General features: G+C 38.0%; 2 protein-coding genes across 3 annotated transcripts; one reads left to right on the forward strand and one right to left on the reverse strand.

The window, feature by feature from the left end:
* Positions 1-138: 138 nt before the first annotated feature.
* dscc1 (DNA replication and sister chromatid cohesion 1) lies at positions 139-3873 on the reverse strand. The gene is made up of 9 exons (XM_044034102.1): positions 3513-3873; positions 2634-2802; positions 2377-2511; positions 1964-2054; positions 1732-1870; positions 1546-1598; positions 1285-1439; positions 807-955; positions 139-448 (listed from the first exon to the last, which is right to left on the reverse strand). Exons 1-9 carry the CDS (start codon positions 3680-3682, stop codon positions 337-339), a joined length of 1173 nt encoding a protein of 390 aa, XP_043890037.1. The 5' UTR covers positions 3683-3873; the 3' UTR covers positions 139-336.
* On the forward strand, positions 876-14819 carry mrpl13 (mitochondrial ribosomal protein L13). 2 transcript variants are annotated; one of them, XM_044034105.1, is made up of 7 exons: positions 876-1029; positions 5390-5513; positions 6485-6578; positions 7022-7082; positions 8314-8400; positions 9844-9965; positions 14254-14819. In XM_044034105.1, exons 2-7 carry the CDS (start codon positions 5435-5437, stop codon positions 14276-14278), a joined length of 468 nt encoding a protein of 155 aa, XP_043890040.1. In that variant the 5' UTR covers positions 876-1029; positions 5390-5434; the 3' UTR covers positions 14279-14819. The 2 variants fall into 2 exon arrangements, with proteins under 2 accessions (XP_043890040.1, XP_043890039.1); XM_044034104.1 differs by lacking the exon at positions 876-1029 and adding an exon at positions 4113-4226.
* Positions 14820-18549: the final 3730 nt, after the last annotated feature.

An 18549-nucleotide genomic window follows, 5' to 3' on the forward strand; every position in this document is an offset into this window, starting at 1 on the left:
AGTAGTGGCTGAACTGTTTGTTCTGTAACTTTAGGGTTTCATAAACGAGGTAATGACACAGACTCACACACAAAAGCAGCGTTAATTGGAGCTTTCGGTCTATTATTATCTTTTATTAAAGAGAATAGGAGGCAAAAATAATCAATTATTAAAACAGTTCACTTTATTATCAGTGTGTAATAATTTTAGGGACAACATAAAAATTGAAATACAGATTCTATGTAGTTTCTTTCCACAATCCTAATGACATTTTCTAGGAAGTTGTTAGTCACAATGATAATAAACAAAACCACATTATGGTCCACATGTAAATGCACTGCTGGATGATGGACATGTTCATGTGGCTACAGGCCTTCTGGAGTTGAAGACCTTGATCCCGTTTTGCATTGATGACCGAGCATATTTTGTGAGGAGGGCTCCAGTAGTCTGTTTCTCTCCACACAGGTCTCTGGACAAAGGAAAGTGAAACATGACACAATATAATGAACCGAGTGTGACCGAGAGCAAAAAATCAGGTGGTTCATGTTATTAAAAGTCCAGTGTGTTACTTTTATGCAGTGTTTCCATCATGGTACAGCTCAGTTTGGTGGAACAGTACTTAGTAGGTGGGGTGTGCTGTTTTAGGGGTGTCTCTTGCTTTACAGAGACCACTGTTTTGCATCACCACGTTTCTATAGCAGCCGTGCGTTTTCAAACATGCGTTTTGAAGCAGAGCAAAGAACGGCTACACCCACATCTCACTATTAGATGTCACTAATAATACACACTGGACTTTTAAATGCAATTGCATAGCTGTTAACACCCACTGTATGTATGGTGTGATGTCATCTTCTGTCCACTTCTCTCTGAGTGTGAAGAGGTGGTTGAAGCGATCCAGCGTGTCCTCTGGGAGATCGTCCACTCGCAGCAGGCAGATGGTCTCTGGATGGGACGTGCGGTCAACCAAGGCAACACTCTGGAAGATTTACACAGCTGTCAGCACCGTGTTTACATTCTTGGCAAGGTCAATCAGTCACAACATTAGCCAAGGTTAGTTGTAAGTATGCAACAAAAATGCTGTTTATTGAGTCTAGTTTGTAGGCATTTGGAAACAGAACTTTAAAATAAATACAACTATTTGTCTTAAAAAATATATTTTCCTGAAAACAGTGACAAGGAGTCTGGTGATTTTTATGCTTTCCTGACTCCAACAAGCCACGGCACTCTACGGTGTTATGTCTGCAAAGTGTTGACAACACAATGAAAACGACATCAGTAGTATAAAAGTGTGAGGTACAGACCAACCTTTAGCTGATCAAGTCTTGTGCTCATGCCATCGGGAACACTCTGCTGCCAAACCTCCTGAAACTCCCTCAGGTTGAACTTGACTGCATTCTGCAGCAGCATTAGTGCTATGCCTCGACAAACTTTATCTTCATGCAATACATAAAACACTTTATCTGTACGGAGGAAGAAGGAGACACAGATTTTAGTATAGTAGTTCCAGGTTGTTGAAGCAAAGAAATCTCATAGTCTGTCAATTGAATGTTCATAGATGGGTTTTACCGTTTTCAGTAAAACGTTTTCCATAGCAGTTCAAACAATGCTCAATCATCTCTCTGTGAATAAAACAGGATTATTAGAGCATGGCGCACAAGGCTTGTACTAAAGTAGTTATACATTACTGTACCTACTATACTACTACCAACTTTAGTCCACCAACAAGATCCAGATCCTCATGCTTTCACTTACTTGGGCTCCAGTGGGGCTAACTCTTCCAGACTGGTTTGAAGTGGAACCCTGTTAAAGGACCAAGACTCAGAATCCACCAGCTGAGTTACATGACCGAGCAGTTTCATCTCATAGTCAAAGTCTAGGACCCGCCAGAAGCCTGAAAGAAAGAAAGAAGCTTTCATACTGTTTCATCTGACATTAATGATAAATACCTTTAAATGAGATTTATATAACAATAGTCACAGTTTACCATCTATCTGACAAGCATGGATGGTTTCTAAGTGGGCCTGTATCTCCTCTTCACTGGCCTGGATCCTCTCCAACAGATCCTGCATTGTGTACTGACAATATAGGAACACATAAAACAGTAACAGCTATTATAGCCAACCACACTCAAATTTACAGTACAAATTCAATAAGAAAGGGACAAGTTGTGAACAGATACTTACACACAAGCCCAACAATCACTTAATTCTGCATTGATATTTAATCTAACAAAGACCATTTACAGTAATTAAATGCTTCTGATGTGTAAACCTTGCAGGTGTCATTCATGATGACACATTTATACCAAGGCTGCTTTTGAAAGAGTAAAGATTTAGCATACATGTCCTATATTTACATACTAATTGCAACAGATTGTTTATAATGAATATGTTTTACCCTGTTCTCCGTGTTTTCCTCATGCCCTCCTAAAGCAGGTCCTTCATAAGGATTCTCCATCAAAAGCTTAGTCATTTTCCTCAGTTTAGGGCGTCTTTTTCTCAGTTCCCAGTAGCTGTTAGAAAATCCCCAGATCTAGAACACAAGTATGATCATTTACTTGCACATGGAGATTCCATTGCACATGGATCTTGAAGTCATCCAACAATTACAAGCATATTTCCAGCATGTTTTGTGGGTTTTTCCTTATTACTTACCTGAGTGTGCACCACCTGAGAGCTCTTCTGGTCATTAGGAAGTAGATCTGGAGTTTTACATCCTGGTGCAAACAACAGCAGGTTGGACGTGTCTGCTATTTTAAGATCATAAGTCTTGTCGCCACTACAGAGCACTGCATGCTCATCTTTATCCCCCCGAATCACCAGACTGCAAAAAGGAAATAGTTGTTTATCAGTTACATTCAACTATGTATTTACGCCCATCTGGCTTGTACATCATGTGCCACAGCACTGCAAATAAGTTCTAATAATCATCTAGTCATCATTTTACTAAAAAATGAAACTTCTAATTAAAATTCAAAATACATAGCTTTGTCCTGGGCATGCAGACTGGTAATACAAGTTGGCATTAGTTAAAAAAAAGTGGGTCACATGAATTGAAAGCTATTGACAAATTTGTATTTTGTAATATATTTATATCTGTATGAAATATAACAAAAAATGTTGATGTAAGACTATACGGAGAATATACGGAGCAGTACCACAAACTAGCATAGATTCGAGTGTGGACACTTTAGTTTATAACAAACATACTGCAAATTAATTTACGCTGTCTGAGTGAAAGCCCTGTTAGAGTGAATACTTGAACAACAAAATCAACCTAAAACTAACGTAAAGTAAATTTAGAAAGATATTCAGATTCGAAGTTACTGACATTTATTTCTGATCAATATTCCCAGAAATGATATAAAAGCATTTTTAATAGGTTGTGAATTATCATGTAAAGCACACCAGTGACGTTCACAGAAACGTTGATGACACTACACTGTATGTATTATGTTGAAGTTATTGTATATTTTTTAAATATCTTTTTCGACTGCTGTGCGCTACGGTGTCGCTTGTTGTGCGTTAACTTACTTCTGACCAACCTCTATGTGTTTACACAGTGTGTCGTCCAGCTCCACCAGGCAATAATCTGCACAGGAAACATTTTCCCCAAAAGAAAGACATTGGATTGTTTTGTGTAGATCCTCCTCTTTCAGTTTAGCGATCTTCAGTGTCGCCTGCACCTCCTCTAAAGTTCTCATTTTGAGCTCAGGTGACAGGTTAAGTCGATAATGTGTGTGGTCGTTGAGACAAACAAATTTCCGTTATATATATACAATATATATATTTAACAACAACAACAACAAAACAAGTTAAATTCAATCACTGCTAATGTTGACTGTCAAAATCCCGCGCGCTCTCTCTGTCGTGGGGAGGAAGTGGATACTACGTAGAAGCCCGACGACAAAATAGGACCGGGTAGAAACTACTGTGCGAGCCAAAGAATAAATAAATACAATAAACTATTGTTTGACAGAGTCGCATTATGCTTAAGTACTCGATATATGTGTTTTATAATAGTAAACAGCATCGCTGTGAATCATTAGCCGGTAAAAGAAGTGCATTGAATGTTGGAGAAGGTCACTACATGGGGTAGATGGAGCTGCAACATAGGATCTGAAGCCTCAGAGCTTGTTTCAACTGAACTAATTTAACAAACGGACCGTCACTCACGCTGAGGGTCAAATTCTTTGAGGATGTTCTGGTAGAATCGGCGAAATGTCAAGTTTCTCCAGATCTGCTCAGGTGACTTAATACAATATAAATTAATTCAAGTGTTTATTTTGCCTCGCAGTCGCAGCTACACTGTTTATTGCATTTACTGTGCTATGGGCTGATCATCCCATTTGCCAAGTTAACAAGCTAGCAGTTCTTTCACAAGACGCGTTGTGATAGTAACATTTTATCTGTAGCTAACCTTTCTAAACTTAAATATTAAGAACTGTTTACATGGTGGTGCAGTTGTCTGCCTGCTAATAATGTTAAAACTGGAAAGGAAATGGCAGGGTAGTCTTAAAAAACTAGGCACTATTTACACTATTTACATTTTATGTATAAGAGCACTAATACATTGTGTTATACTCTAAGCAAAATGGCAACAGTTTATTTAACTTGGGGAGACAAACTCCAGGATGGATGGGGCAACTGACCTGGGAATGGTCAGTAGTTTGCATACACCCTATGTCACCCCTGGGGGTAGAAGTGCCCCAGTTTGGGAATCACTGATATAGTGTAAATGCCACCTAAAATGTCAAGATTAATGTTCTTTGGACAATATGACATCTGTTGCAGGCCTTCATGTTCTTGTCTCTGTAGACAAACCTTAATGAGCCTGGCTTTTCAAAAGTGATATAAGAGAGATAGTGAAAAAAAAGCATAAAATGTGTCTAAAAATATCTCAATTTAACTTGTGTGTTTGATTTATCATACGTTCATTAAGAAAGTATGTATTGAATGTTTTTTTTAGCTGGGTTTGACCAGCAGGGCATCTGTGCTGGTGATGGTGGTGGTGTACAGCAATGTGTTTTTGAGTCAATTTATGTACAATTTAGTGCTGATATGGATGTTGGGTTTCAGTTGTATAATCTTGGTTTCAAGCTTTGGTTTGTTGGTGTCTCTAGTTGCAGTTGGAATCCCCAATACTGCATCACCGCCTTCTTCTGGCTTTAATTACCCATTATTTCTCCTCTTTCCTTTCTTGGCTGATGTCTGGCTTTTAGAGTGGCCATTTTATTACGTAAAACATACAGCAACTTCATAAAGCTAGGTTTTAATTTTGGAAGTGCTTTAACATTCAGTCGAATTACATTATTTTTCTTTCTCATTTTTTTTTATTGTTATGGCAGGAAATACACACACTAGAAACATCTCGTCTCATGTTGTTTCATCCCATGTTTTTCTGCTTTCAGCAATGGGCAACCTTTGCCCGCTCCTGGTTCTTAATTGATGCCAGGATGCAGCCTCCTGGGAAGATTGCAGCCATGTGTTCTGTTAGATTACAGGGGAAACACAAACCTATTTACCATGCAATCAGTGAGTATGAGCTACTCTTCTCCACCGTACTATAAGTGTTTGGCATAGAATGGCCACACGATGGCAGCAGAGTATAATTATTTGAAATACTGTACGTCCACTTCTCTAATTGTCAACGTATGTTCCCCCCAAATCTTTGGTTTCTGTAATTTAAGTAATTTGTAATTTGCTGTATTTAAGTCACTTTTTTGTATGTCCAGAATTAACTTCCTACTGGGACAGGTTTTTTAAAACTCTGTCCTTGGTCATCAACATTGATTTGCTACCATGTTCCTTGATGGCATTTTTTAGCATTCCAAGCAATACTCTTCTACAACAACTCACATTTACATCTCTTAGAGCTAGACATACCATACTGTTACATTGGATACATTGACTTCTGCTAGGAGTCCCTCTATATCCCAATGGCTTAAAGAAATCATGTTTTTTCTCAAACTTGACAAAATTAAATATTAATTCAGAGGCTCAAGGGAGACATTTTTTTTCCACATTTGGCAACCTTTCATAACTCATTTTAATCTCCTGCACCGATTGCATTCTGACCAGTTCCATTGTCTACCTATCATTTGATTGTTTATTTTTTCATTCCTTGGTCTGTATTTGTGTTTTGTGATTTCTGTTTGGTTGCACTATACCATTTAACAGATTTCTAGAGATTTGTGTTTGTGTGTGTTGGGGGAGGGATGGTTGGGTATCTTTAAACCATGTGGGGGTCAGTATTATAAATGTGTTGCCTGTGTTCTACCTCTATGCAGCCATTTCCTATTACATTATTGTAAATTTTACTTGCAGTAGTAATTTTTTTAATATGTTATTGTTTTTTCATTAAAAGAATGGACTGGGCTAATTAAATAACTTTTTGTTTAGACATTTACAGTCCAACCACATGTGCACCTGTCCGTATCTTTGAAAACAGTCAAGTGTTTGTTCTATGACCTCCAGCATAACAGTGACCTTGACCATCTTTGCAGGTGATTGTGGTGACCATGTAGTAATAATAAACACCCGACAAATAGCTTTCTCTGGAAACAAATGGGAGCAGAAAGTCTATTCATCACACACGGGGTAAGAGCCCATTTGCTTTCCACTTATTTCTCCTTTTTTACTATTTTGTTTTTTATTGCTTTACTCTAGGAGTCTACTTATTACAGCTTTTGTGTTGGGTGTGAGTTACAATGTGTCTATATTCAGGACGTAAACATTTCCTTTTCTGTTTTTATGAATTCATATAATAGATTATGAGATGGTGATGTTTCTCTAAGGTTTAAAGTGGCCCACATTTTATTCTCTAATATTTCTGTGGTGGAACATTTCTTTTGTTTAAGATAAATATCTGATAAAGAAGGAACACAACACTCTTTAATCTTAATTGTTTTGTCACATCTGGTGACCTCAGACATGCGAGGATTTTTTATACTCATTTATATGTGAAAACTGTAAATGGAGAAGAGTGTATTAAACATGGTCTCCATGTATCACTAGAACTAACAATGTCTCCTTTTCTAAAGGTATCCAGGTGGATTCAAACAGGTCACAGCTGCCCAGTTACATCATAAAGACCCAAAGGCTGTAAGTTTGCCACTGCTTCTGCTGCCATAGTATACACTGTATTTATGATTGAAGATTAGTATAATTTCTGTGCCTGCCACACGTTGTGCAGAGGAGGCATTTCAGGGTTTGACATTTATCCTTTCCCTCATATGTGCTGTTAGTGCACATAAGTGTGAGGTGCAGAGGATAGGAATTAAACGGCAGTGGATGTTTGGTGAAAGTCAGTACGACATTGTCAGTTCAGGGATAATTCCTGGGGTTTTGGTTGTGTTGCATATTCATGGTTTCTGGGTTTGTTGTGTCACAGGAGAAGCAGAGTCTGGCTTTTTACATAAAAAAATGAAATGAAATTTAGTATTTACAAACCACTGTGTGCAAGATTTCTCTTGTAAAAGACATTTTATTCTCATTTGAGCTAATTCAATTAAATTCAATTAGAAACGAGGAGTATGAGGACAATCCATACTTTGCTAAGGCCACAGCAATAACATTGTTGTTTTTAGGAATGGTGACAAGTTACGAATGGTCTAAACCATCAGAATTGTTTGCCGTGAAACAAATGAATTGATATTATTGATGTAGGCTTGCTTTTTTATTACACATGACATTTTTTCTTAACTATGCTCAAACTGAGAGGCAATAAAACACTGGAGTTGTTTTATTTCCTCATAAAAAACACTGGTCAATTTGGCATCAGCATTGGCACCAGTATCAACACATTTCAAATTCCCTTAATTCTTTTTTTATGACATGATATACTGTAAAATTGTTCTTTTTTTAAGTTGTAATAAAAGTAGCTGGAAATGTCTTAATCTGTCCTAATCGGTATTATACAAAACCATGTGAGACGGGTGTTTTTTTGCTTTTGGCTCTTCGCTGATACATGTTGAAGTCCAGCCTCTGACCACAGGCTTGTGTCTGTCTGGATGGTGGTTTAGTTTAAATGAGATTGGGAAGGTTGGAGAGAGAAGAGGGAGAAATGGAATTTGAAAAATGAATGGTTTTGTCGGCACGGTCTCCGTGCAGCATCTCTGTCCAATAGCTCAGTCCAGCAACTAGGTCCAAGTTGAATTCACATTTTAGCAGCCAGCCTCATCAGAAACATAGTCTTTTTTTGTGGGAAAACAAATGTATGAAAAATATGAAAGAACATGTGAAAGATTACCATATACAGTATGATTTTTTTTTATTTTTTTTTTTTTATGGCAAAAGATGAGTTGACTGATTTCACATAACTTCTTCTCACCAGATTGTGAAGTTGGCAGTTTATGGCATGCTGCCTAAAAATCTGCACCGGCGAACCATGATGCAGCGATTACACATCTTTGCTGATGATGTAAGTTCTGTTTTTGTCTCTCAGAGCTGACTGGTCTAGTCTACAGACACTCCTCCAGCAACCCAGTCATCCAGACTTATTAAAAACAAGAAGAAAGAGCACACTATATGAAGTCAATTTTTGTTTTATATTCCAGATTCACCCTTGTAATGTTTCGTGTATTGTATTTTTTTTTTTTTGTCTCTCCATCTATATTTTCCCTAGCTGTTACTTTAAATGCACAAGTTGCTTTTTCAGTCTTGCAAAATTCATAAACTGCATAACATATTTTGTATAAACAATCAACAGGGGCCAAATAACCATGTCATGCCCATTTGTTGTGATCAAGCAAAGAATTGTCAAACAACTGTGCAGTTCCCCTCAGCTCTGCATCTCACAGCTTATCGTTCGGTTTTAGGAAACTACAGTGTACAGTTTACTCTCACTGCTCTCACAGTGTTTACAGATGCAGCAGACGAGCTGTGATAAAAGCCATACTCCACCTGCTCAGCACCAGATGTCAGACAGAGATACTGGAGCATTTAGCAGCTTAAGAGCTGTACATATTTTAGGAATTGATGCAAACAAAAAAAACAAATATATCAGTGGTTGTGTTGTTTTTCTCCCAGCATTATATTCAACAACACACTGTACACTGTTGCCATCTGCAAATGAAAAGCAATGCGTGTGTCTCCTCTCTACTTCCATTAATAGAGAAAACATGCACTGTTTTAATATTGCTACAGTAAGTTCTGCAGTTTTTACACAACACTTTTGGCATGCTGTAGCATTAAATGATTAATGACTGATAATGTTTAAGTTGCAATGTCTTGCATCACAGCTTTTAAAGGGAGTGAAAAAGTAATTGACAGGCTGTTCACTGACCTGAGTCATGTGCCGTGACATTTACTCGATTATATTCATCTGTGAATGTGGGCATTCATTTCCTGCAATTCATGGTGCATTGCCTGTTTGGTGCCAGAATTTAGAGGTAAGGAAAGACGGATACCTGTCCCTTATTCTCCTATTGAAACATTTTTCTGCACTATATATCCATAATTACAACCACATCGGCTTCCGTGAATGAATGAATGAATGGTTTCCAGAGCTTTGTGAATGATGACAGCGCAGACATTCTGAAGGAGTTTTCTCAAAACTTTAGTCTTTTTAGTTGAAAATAAATAAATAAATAACTGCCCCTTAATTAAGCTGTAGGTTCACGCCTGCTTTACATGAATATTAATGAGAGTGAATCTACCCAGGAGAATGTTGGACTCCCCTCAAAGTCTTTGTGTAGAATATCTGAGAGCCTCCAATTAACGATGTAAAGTTACTTTCTATATTCTCCACAACGTCTCCATGTCACCTTCTTTCATTCCTTTTTTTCCCCCACCCCCTTTCCTTGCTTTCGTCTCCAATTCTGTGTCCTGCTTATCATTTTCTCCTCGTTTCACCCCTCATCAGGAGCTGCCGGAGGAAATTCGCGCCAACCTGACAGAGGAGCTGCCTCAGCCCAGAGAAATCCCCAGGAAACTCAGCGAGTACTCTCAGGAGGAGATAGACGCCTTCCCCAGGCTGTGGACACCGTATGTAGAAACACACACACACACACATCACAGTCGGTTGTTAAACATAGCAACACAATAAATGAATAAATGCAGACTTCACATACAGCGAACATGTCAGTGACACGGCACACAAATGTAAGGATATGTTGATCATATCTTCTGGTCACATGAACTCTTATACTTACAACTATTGGAGAGAGAAATACTTTTAATATTACAGTTGTGTCTTACGTTAAAAGGGAAGTTTTCTTTTATGCCTTATCATCTTTTTTGCCTTTATGTCACATATTGTGATCTCTGTCAACTGTTATTGAGGATTAGTTTAAGCTTTAGTCACAGGATTACAATTTTCATTAAATCCCACAGAGAATTTATAGAAATGGAAATATACAGTTCTATGTATTAGGTTGACTAGGATAGTCAACCTAATTACAACCTAGTAGTAAAGCAAATCCTAACGTCCACCTTATTTTTAATATATGACATACTTTCAGAGTATGTCAATCATTTCATCTCTGTTGTTGTGAAAGATTTTAGTTTGTAAAGTAATGAGTGATACTTTAAAATGGTCTTAAAAAAACAAAAAATCTAATAAATGACAGCCGACAGGGGGCAATGTTGAGCTGAGTACCAGCTCCCAGTGTTTCTTTTATAAACTTACCAACCTGCCTCTGTTATTCATCCATGATTGTCTGAAATATAAATGCTGCACTTGTGTCTGTGCAAATAAATACTCTGCATTGACAATAGACATATCTGAGATTTACAGGTTCTAAAATTCACAGATGGTAGGATGCCAGCAAAGTGGCTTTTTCATTTGTTAACTTTTCTGCCTCACCTGTGCCCATTTGGACCGTTGTTTTTGACTATAGAGGCATCATGTCACTGAAAATTATCCAAGACAGTGCAATCTTTATGTTAATGAAGCACGGTGGGTTTGCAGTCTCGCGCTGCTTTGCTCTGCTTTGTCAGTAGTGCAGAGTGTGTTGTTTTCATTGTCTTATTAAGCATCATACGCATGAGTACATCCAATTCAACAGCCTTCCAGTTCTTCTACGTTGCCAGTTTGACTCCGACACAAAATTAGACCACAACAATTTTGCTCATAACTACACACACATGTAGCTGTGGTGTGAACGAGTGGACGAGACCCTTTTTAAGGTCAAAACCTCGCTATGGAAATTCAGGCACTGAAACTACCTAAATGTGAGGGTTACAATTTCATTTACAAGGCCCGGGGGCCACATACAGCCCGGCATGCAGTTGTATTTGGCCCTCGAGATAATATGTTATGTCTTTCCTCCTCCCCCTCCTCCTCCATTGACACGCTTAACTTTACCTCGCCCGTTAAAGAAATAAACAAATGAAATCTGGACTTTGAAAACACAGAGCCTGTATTTTTGCTCCCTCTCTTTTCACTTTATACGTCTGGTAAAAATTATTGAGTACAGCAAATTATTGGCTAAGATACATGTGACTACAGGCCTGAATGTTCTGTTCTACTGAAATATAGCAGAGGGAATCGGGCGAGACGGATGGAAATTGCATTACTGTACTGCTGAATTCAATGGAAAATCATTCATAAATTATGTAGCTCACAATATTTACCGCTCTTCTTTTATTTTACAAAAAAGTATCCATTGTATATACTAGTATATCTTAACATGACACATCTTTCTTTTCAAATTTGATCTCTATTTTGCTCATTTATTTAATCTTTGAGCTTGTTTTTTTCTAAATTTTATATTATTTGACCTTGACCTGGACACAGACTTCTCAGCTGCAAATTATAAATTTATAAAAAAAAAATTATATCTTAAACATTTCATTTCCATCCCCTGGCCTCGATGCTGTGCCTAACCTTTGAATTTAAATAGTAAAATGTCAAAAATGCAGCATGTGGGGAGTCAGCTGCCTCCTCACTGTCTGGATTTGCAAGTTTTTTTCAAGTGATTGAGAGAATCTTGTTATTTGACTTAATCATATTCATGAATTCTCTGAGTGAAGTATTACCTGTGTGGAGATTGGACTGACACTGTGACCCGCAGTTTGCTGTCATGATAAAGTCGGCCTGTTACATCACTCTGGACTCACCTGTAGTAAACATGGTTCTGACGCATTAACCGAGAACACTCAGTGATCCACCTGCTCAGCACAAGCATTAGCATTCATCAATTCCATGGCTGCACTATTAATCAATCCATGCTGCTTCTAAATCACATTTTTATACGACCACCACTGTGCCATGTTTGCTTGAGTGGGACACTCTGCTACATCAAAACAAGCGCTTCCTTTTCTCCTCATCACAAACACACAACACATAAGACTGGAGGGATAAAACATGGGTGGTTTGTCTGTCATGGTGTAAATAAATGATTCGGATAAAATGATGGGCTGCTGCTGATGACTGAAACTTGCGCACAGCTTGTTGCTCTTTTTTTTCCCCCGTTACGCACGACAGTATTTGTAGTCTGATGATGGGATAAACAAACATGTCCCTGCTTCTACCGTGAGGCCACGTGATTTGGTTTATAAATAATATCTGGATATTTTTGGGGCTACTAAGCTGCACACAGGTTGTTTCTATGGGCTAATGAAAACGTTTGTACGTAAATACCATTTTAAGAATAAAATATCTACTGTTTATCATTGTCATTATTGTTATTAGTATTATTATTATTATCATCATCATTAATATTACATTATTTTGGCTTTTTAATGGTAATTGAAGGATATTTACATGTGTTGGATACAATGAAATTGCCTATTAATATGGTCAGATTCTGCTATAACACATAATTCTGCTTAAATTATGGTAATTAAATGACATAGCTGTCATTATCAATTTTAATCTGCAAATAATATTTAATTTATAATATTTAGTGTAAATCACTGATTTATCCAATATTATAAATATGATGATTATCAACACAACAACCTTTGAAACCAGATCAGTCCAATATCAAAGACCACATCTTGTCTCATGTCACGATATAGATATAATATCCATATTTCTGAAGCTTGAGATTTTGACAATGAGAGGTTTACAATGTCCTGTTAGATCATAGTACAGTACAGTATATAATGTTCTGTTTAATTGTACATACTGAGACTTGGGTGTACTGGCTGTGTATATATAGCTCAACCTTGCTCATATGAATTAGGTTGATTAGTTGCAGAGTTGTTGCCTTGGTTTTAGCTGTAAGAGTTTTTAATTAGTTTACAGCTGAGACCATATTGCAAAGCTGATTTCAGATTTCTTCAATGGCTTAGAACACACACACACACACACTTGATCGCAAACATAATTTTTTTTTATAATCACGTTATGAAAGAATCACTTCACCTAAAGTGAAGTGAACTAATTGAATTAAGTCAAACTAAATGTAAAGAAACATTTTGGACTAACATGTGAATTGTGGTTAGGGTTATGCATTGACTGGTTATGGATAAAATGAAGATTAGAGATAATGACTAGCTGTGCAAATCTGTGTGTCTTTAGTAGGCTGTGTAGAGCAATAGTCAAGCAAACCTGTCTTTGTGAGTGAGGACATTTGGCTGGTCCACACCATTTTAGTGGGCTATTTAAGGATTGAGGCTTGGTTTTAGGGTTAGGGAATGCATGTCTATGAGTTTTCACACATGGAATGCAAAAATGTGTGTGTGTTTGTGCGTGCGGGTGTGTTTTGATAAATGAGCCATTTCTTTGTGTTTACTGATCCAATCTCCTCATGGTCAAGGGCAAGTTAATTCTGGTTTATATATGGGATAATGGACCTTGACCTAGTTAGCATTTACTTACTCTGTCTTATTCATCTCACATGATGAAGTGTGTGAGTGGGGAGCAATGATTTGTTACCCTTTGTTGAACATTGGTACTTTTCTCTCAGAAAAACCTGGAAGCAGGAGTAATATATTATTTTCTGTAAAGTCTATAACTCAGACTGGTCCTCACTAAGACATCAGCTCTCTCACACACACACTTGCTAAGACAGAAATTTGACAACTGAAACACACTGCTGTAGATGATAGCAGAGCTATTACACCTGATAACATTTTTCTTCTTTGTATCACAACTCATACAGCATGCTTTGATAATATCTGTAATCTCTGCTTGAAATTAAAAGGAGAAAACACACAAAGAGGACACTGCATATGGTCTCATTTTGAAAAGAAGAAATGATAAGATCAGTCTGGGTTTTCGTCTGTCACTTTCTTGCCATGTTTTTCCTTGTAATTGCCTCTTTTTCCAGACCCTTATGCCTCCCCATACTAATGTGTTGTTCTGATTTTTCTTCCTCCACAGACCTGACGACTACAAGATGAAATGAAATGAAATCGAAGCTGCCTGACGTGATGTCAATGAAAGATTTCCACAATAATACTTTACCCAACACAGCAGTTTCCTCAAATGTATTTAGTGTTATGATACATGTCAAAACGACTGTGAAGGTGCAATAGGATTGGAAAAACACACACAAACTGGTTTTCCTCTTAAGGTAAAACGTTGCAGCAGCAATGGAGTTTTGTTGTAGAAGTGACTTGATTGACTGGACTTTATTAAAGTGTCACCAAGTGAAAATCTGCAAACTCAAACTCTTGACAGTTGTTTTGGTTTTGACTTGATCATAGCAATGCAGAATTCAATAATTGAGATTTCAATATGCAGCTCAGTTCTGGTCATATTTTCCCCCTGTGGTTACATAACCATGGCAACATGCAGGTTATCACTGCGGTTAAGAAGAAAAAGTTAACTTAAGTCCTGAGCTTTTTTTGTTTTTGTCCGTGCGATAATTTCCAATATTGGTGTCAAATATAAATCTGTTCTTTTTTATTGGAATTGTAAAATAGGCTAATAAACAGTTAACATGTTTTGCTGTGGTTTTTTTCCATACACATGCAAAAACACAACATTGTAGTCTCATTACAGATTTATTGGTTATAAAAGCAAACAAAATAAATAAGTTCATGTTGTACTCGGGGGTCATGGTGGTGAGACACAAACCTTATTGAAGTGGTTTAAGGGTTTAAAACTCAAATAGACCAGGGCAAGTTTACATGTATGGTTCAGTCCTTACTCATGATGCAGCAGATTCTTCAAATAACAGCTGGATCCAGGTGTCCTTCCAGTGCGAGGTCAGGGGTCAGACATTTGGAAAACAGTTTCCACAGTGAACGGGCCCAACTTTGCATAAAAACAACAAAGGAAACAAACACGGGCAACAACATAAACAATGTGTTCCATGTTTATCCATTCAATATAAGTAAATATCGATGGACCAAATGTAGGTGACATTTTGATTTTAATTTGGCAGAAATTGTATGAATTGTTTTTCATTACCCCAGAACAAACCTTTTATATTTATATCAGGTGCCACTGGGTTTTTAAAATAGTGCACAATAGACAAACTAAACATCTTTTGAGTTTTGAGGCTAACTGAAGGCTACATAATTTCTCCAAGACACTTGGAAAGGAAGAGAGAGGTGAGAATTATTCATAGTTTTTCTCATGTTATCTTTAACTGAGATCATTTTGTGCTCCACAGTGTTGAGATTAAATCAAATGGAAAACCGTATTAAACTGCTTCTGTTTCATTTTGGGAGAATGACCCAAAATAACCGTTATCGTTCAGCTCAAATACTGCTTAAGAGAAGCAAAACTTAACGATACTAAACGGAGAAATTACTTAAAAAAACATTTCAATATTTCCTTAACACACTGAGATAAGCGGGAGAAACATAATTCATTATTATAAAAAGCAGCCTGTACAAATGTTACCAGCTCATCCTTGACGAAATGAAAAGTAATCTTCCTCGTGACATGAAACCAGTTACACACTCACTGGTTGTCGACATGCGGCTTCTAACAGACAGTCTTACCTTTGCATTATCACTGGGTGATACTAACACAGATCAGGCACTTTTTGGACCTCCCCTTTACATAGATATCATACAAGAGTCCACAGATCTATTTACACTGTTTCACCTGATGGAGAAACTCAGGGAAGGGAGTTGGGCATGGGGAGGAGTGGGGGTCTCAACTCAGTTTCAGATGGGGTAATGTACATGTGTGCGTCAGTGTCTTGTGTGTCCATGTGTAAAAGTGTGTGTGTGTTGTGTGCAGGGCTCAAGCACTTTAGGTGAGTCATCCTTCCTCTAAACTCCTCCCTCCTCACTCTCCTCCATGACTACAACATCACGTGAAAACCTCCTGGCGACACCCGGCGACCTCAGCTCCACGTCCTCAGAGTAACCGCCACGAGTGTGAGCCAGTTGGGGAGGCTGCTGTGGGTAGTACTGAGAGGGGTAACGGCGATGGTAGTAGGGGTCCTGCTCTTCCTCTCCCTCCTCTTCCTCTTCCTCCTCCTCCTCATCTTGACCTCCTTGGTCGTTGTTGTAAGCCACAGCAGCAGCAGGGTTGTACAGCTGGTTGTACGGGGGATTGTAGGGCTGGTAGCCACCGTGAGGCAGGGGTTGGACTGGGGTGGTGGGAATATTTGGGGTCAGTTTGAGAAGCACAGTAGGAATGGGAAGCATGCACAGGTTGAAATCTGAACGTCAAAGCAGTCGGAGATGATTTTTTTTTTTTTAGCAATTGGTCTAATTTTATATCACTGACATTAGGACTGGGTTCAAGCATACTAAGAGACCTAGGGTAGTCTCCAAAGACTGGGTTAGCAAGAGGGTTGGTTAATGGTTATAATTAAATCTGATCACACATATTGCACAGATCTGATCAATAAATGAAACCATCACATTGGAGTCAAATTAGGGATGAAATGTTGATTTCCTGCCCGGCTTAGAATATGCAAAACATAACAGAAGGCGTCGGTTAGTAATAAATGCAGCCAACCAGCATCAAAGGAATTCATCAGTATTAAGATAAGATTAGCTTTGAAAAGATTTGAGCTTGGAGTGGCGTTGGAGTGGAGGCCGTGCATGGACAGCTGGCACTGCAATCATCACAGCGCTGGACTGTCGGTCTTACGAGAGGTAACGAAATCCAATTTTACCTCTGAGACATGAAACTCACAGCCTCACAGTTCCAGGAAGAACGTCCAGTCTCTGTTCGTTATAAACAATCGTGAAAAAACTTGCGTGACTGAGACTTCAACTCAGTTGCTCTAAGCTACCTTTCTTGTTTTAAGTGTAGGAATTAGAAATATACAGTAGGGAAACAAATCAGGCTCTTGTTCGTTTGTTTGTTACGAACTCCAGAAACAGAACTTCACACACTCTTCTGCTCAAATGAAACGTAGGCTGCCAGAATAATTTAGGTGAAAAACAGTGCTGAGATTAGAGGTTTAAGGCCAGGGCCAGGAGTTATTATCCATCCCAAGAAATGTTCAGGCTTTGAGAGAATCACCGAATTTATCAATTCCCCTCAGTTTCAATCTATGCAGGGCACATAGGGAGGAACAGAAGGAGTTGAGCGCAGGAGGAGGAGAGGAGAGGATGTTGGAGAAAGCTCCTCAGTAATCATTCCCATAGTCCTGTTGAACTTCAATCAGAAAGACGAGTAAACGGAGGGAGGGGAACAGAGGGAGGGGAAAAAAAGTAAGAGAGAAGATGTTATTTGACATCAAGAGGAAAACCCAAAGACACCAAAGCTCTCAAACCACAGCGACAGACGCTTTTCCAGCTGTTAGGTTACGGTTTTTAGGAGGCTGAAAAATGTGTCTCGGAATCTGCTTCTATTACAGTGTGACCAATCCTTACAAATAAATAATAAAGATCTTTATTCTCTTTCTACAAACAAGAAAGTACAAATAAAGATTTCCAGAAAACACAGAAAAAAGAAGTGTAGGTAGACCATACAGAATGCATGCCTTGTTGTGAATAACACCAGACAATGTGAGGCGGTTTACTGCAGTAAATCACCACGACTGCAGAGTTAAACCTGTAATAACTCAGGCAATTCTCATTTAAAAACACTTCATAAACACAGGCACACACTAAACTTCCTTCAAATTACAGTATATAAATATGATAATTTAAGGGATAATATCTGGAATACGATGGGTAGATATTCCCATGTTTAGGAAACACTGAGGGGATTAAAGGGATAATTCAGGTTGAGGGATTTATCTACTTATCTGTTTGCAGCATCAGTAGATGCAGTAAATAATGTTCAGATGCTAAATTGTATTATTATCTGAAAAGGTTTGAATAATAAACCATACGTCTTACTAAATACAATAAAGACAAATTGGTGACTTTTTGGACAACATACTCAACCATGACATTTTAGTGACTTTTTGGACACACAAATTTTGGACGCAATAGCAAAGTATGACGTTTTTGTCAAATTTTGGACGACATACTAAAGTATAACTTTTTTGTCAAATTTTGCACGACATACTATACAATGACTTTTTGACTGATTTTGGACAACATACTATACTATGATATTGTCGTGTGATTTTGGACAACATACTATACTATGACTTTTTTGACCGATTTTGGACGACATACTATACTATGACATTTTTGTCTTTTTTGGACGACATACTATACTATGACTTTTTGACCAATTTTGGACAACATACTATACTATGACGTTTATGACCGATTTTGTACGACATACTATACTCTGACGTTT

The sequence above is a fragment of the Solea senegalensis genome, linkage group LG9, assembly GCF_019176455.1.
Source record: "Solea senegalensis isolate Sse05_10M linkage group LG9, IFAPA_SoseM_1, whole genome shotgun sequence".
Taxonomy (NCBI): domain Eukaryota; kingdom Metazoa; phylum Chordata; class Actinopteri; order Pleuronectiformes; family Soleidae; genus Solea; species Solea senegalensis.

Coding starts and splice junctions, on each gene's coding strand:
- dscc1 (XM_044034102.1), bottom strand. CDS start 3,682: ATGAGAACTTTAGAGGAGGTGCAGGCGACACTGAAGATCGCTAAACTG. Junction 2,803..3,512: donor CACATAGAGGTTGGTCAGAA/GTAAGTTAACGC, acceptor TCCTTTTTGCAG/TCTGGTGATTCGGGGGGATA. Junction 1,440..1,545: donor AAAACGTTTTACTGAAAACG/GTAAAACCCATC, acceptor TCCTCCGTACAG/ATAAAGTGTTTTATGTATTG.
- mrpl13 (XM_044034104.1), top strand. CDS start 4,200: ATGTCAAGTTTCTCCAGATCTGCTCAG. Junction 4,227..5,389: donor GTTTCTCCAGATCTGCTCAG/GTGACTTAATAC, acceptor TTCTGCTTTCAG/CAATGGGCAACCTTTGCCCG. Junction 7,083..8,313: donor ATCATAAAGACCCAAAGGCT/GTAAGTTTGCCA, acceptor TCTTCTCACCAG/ATTGTGAAGTTGGCAGTTTA.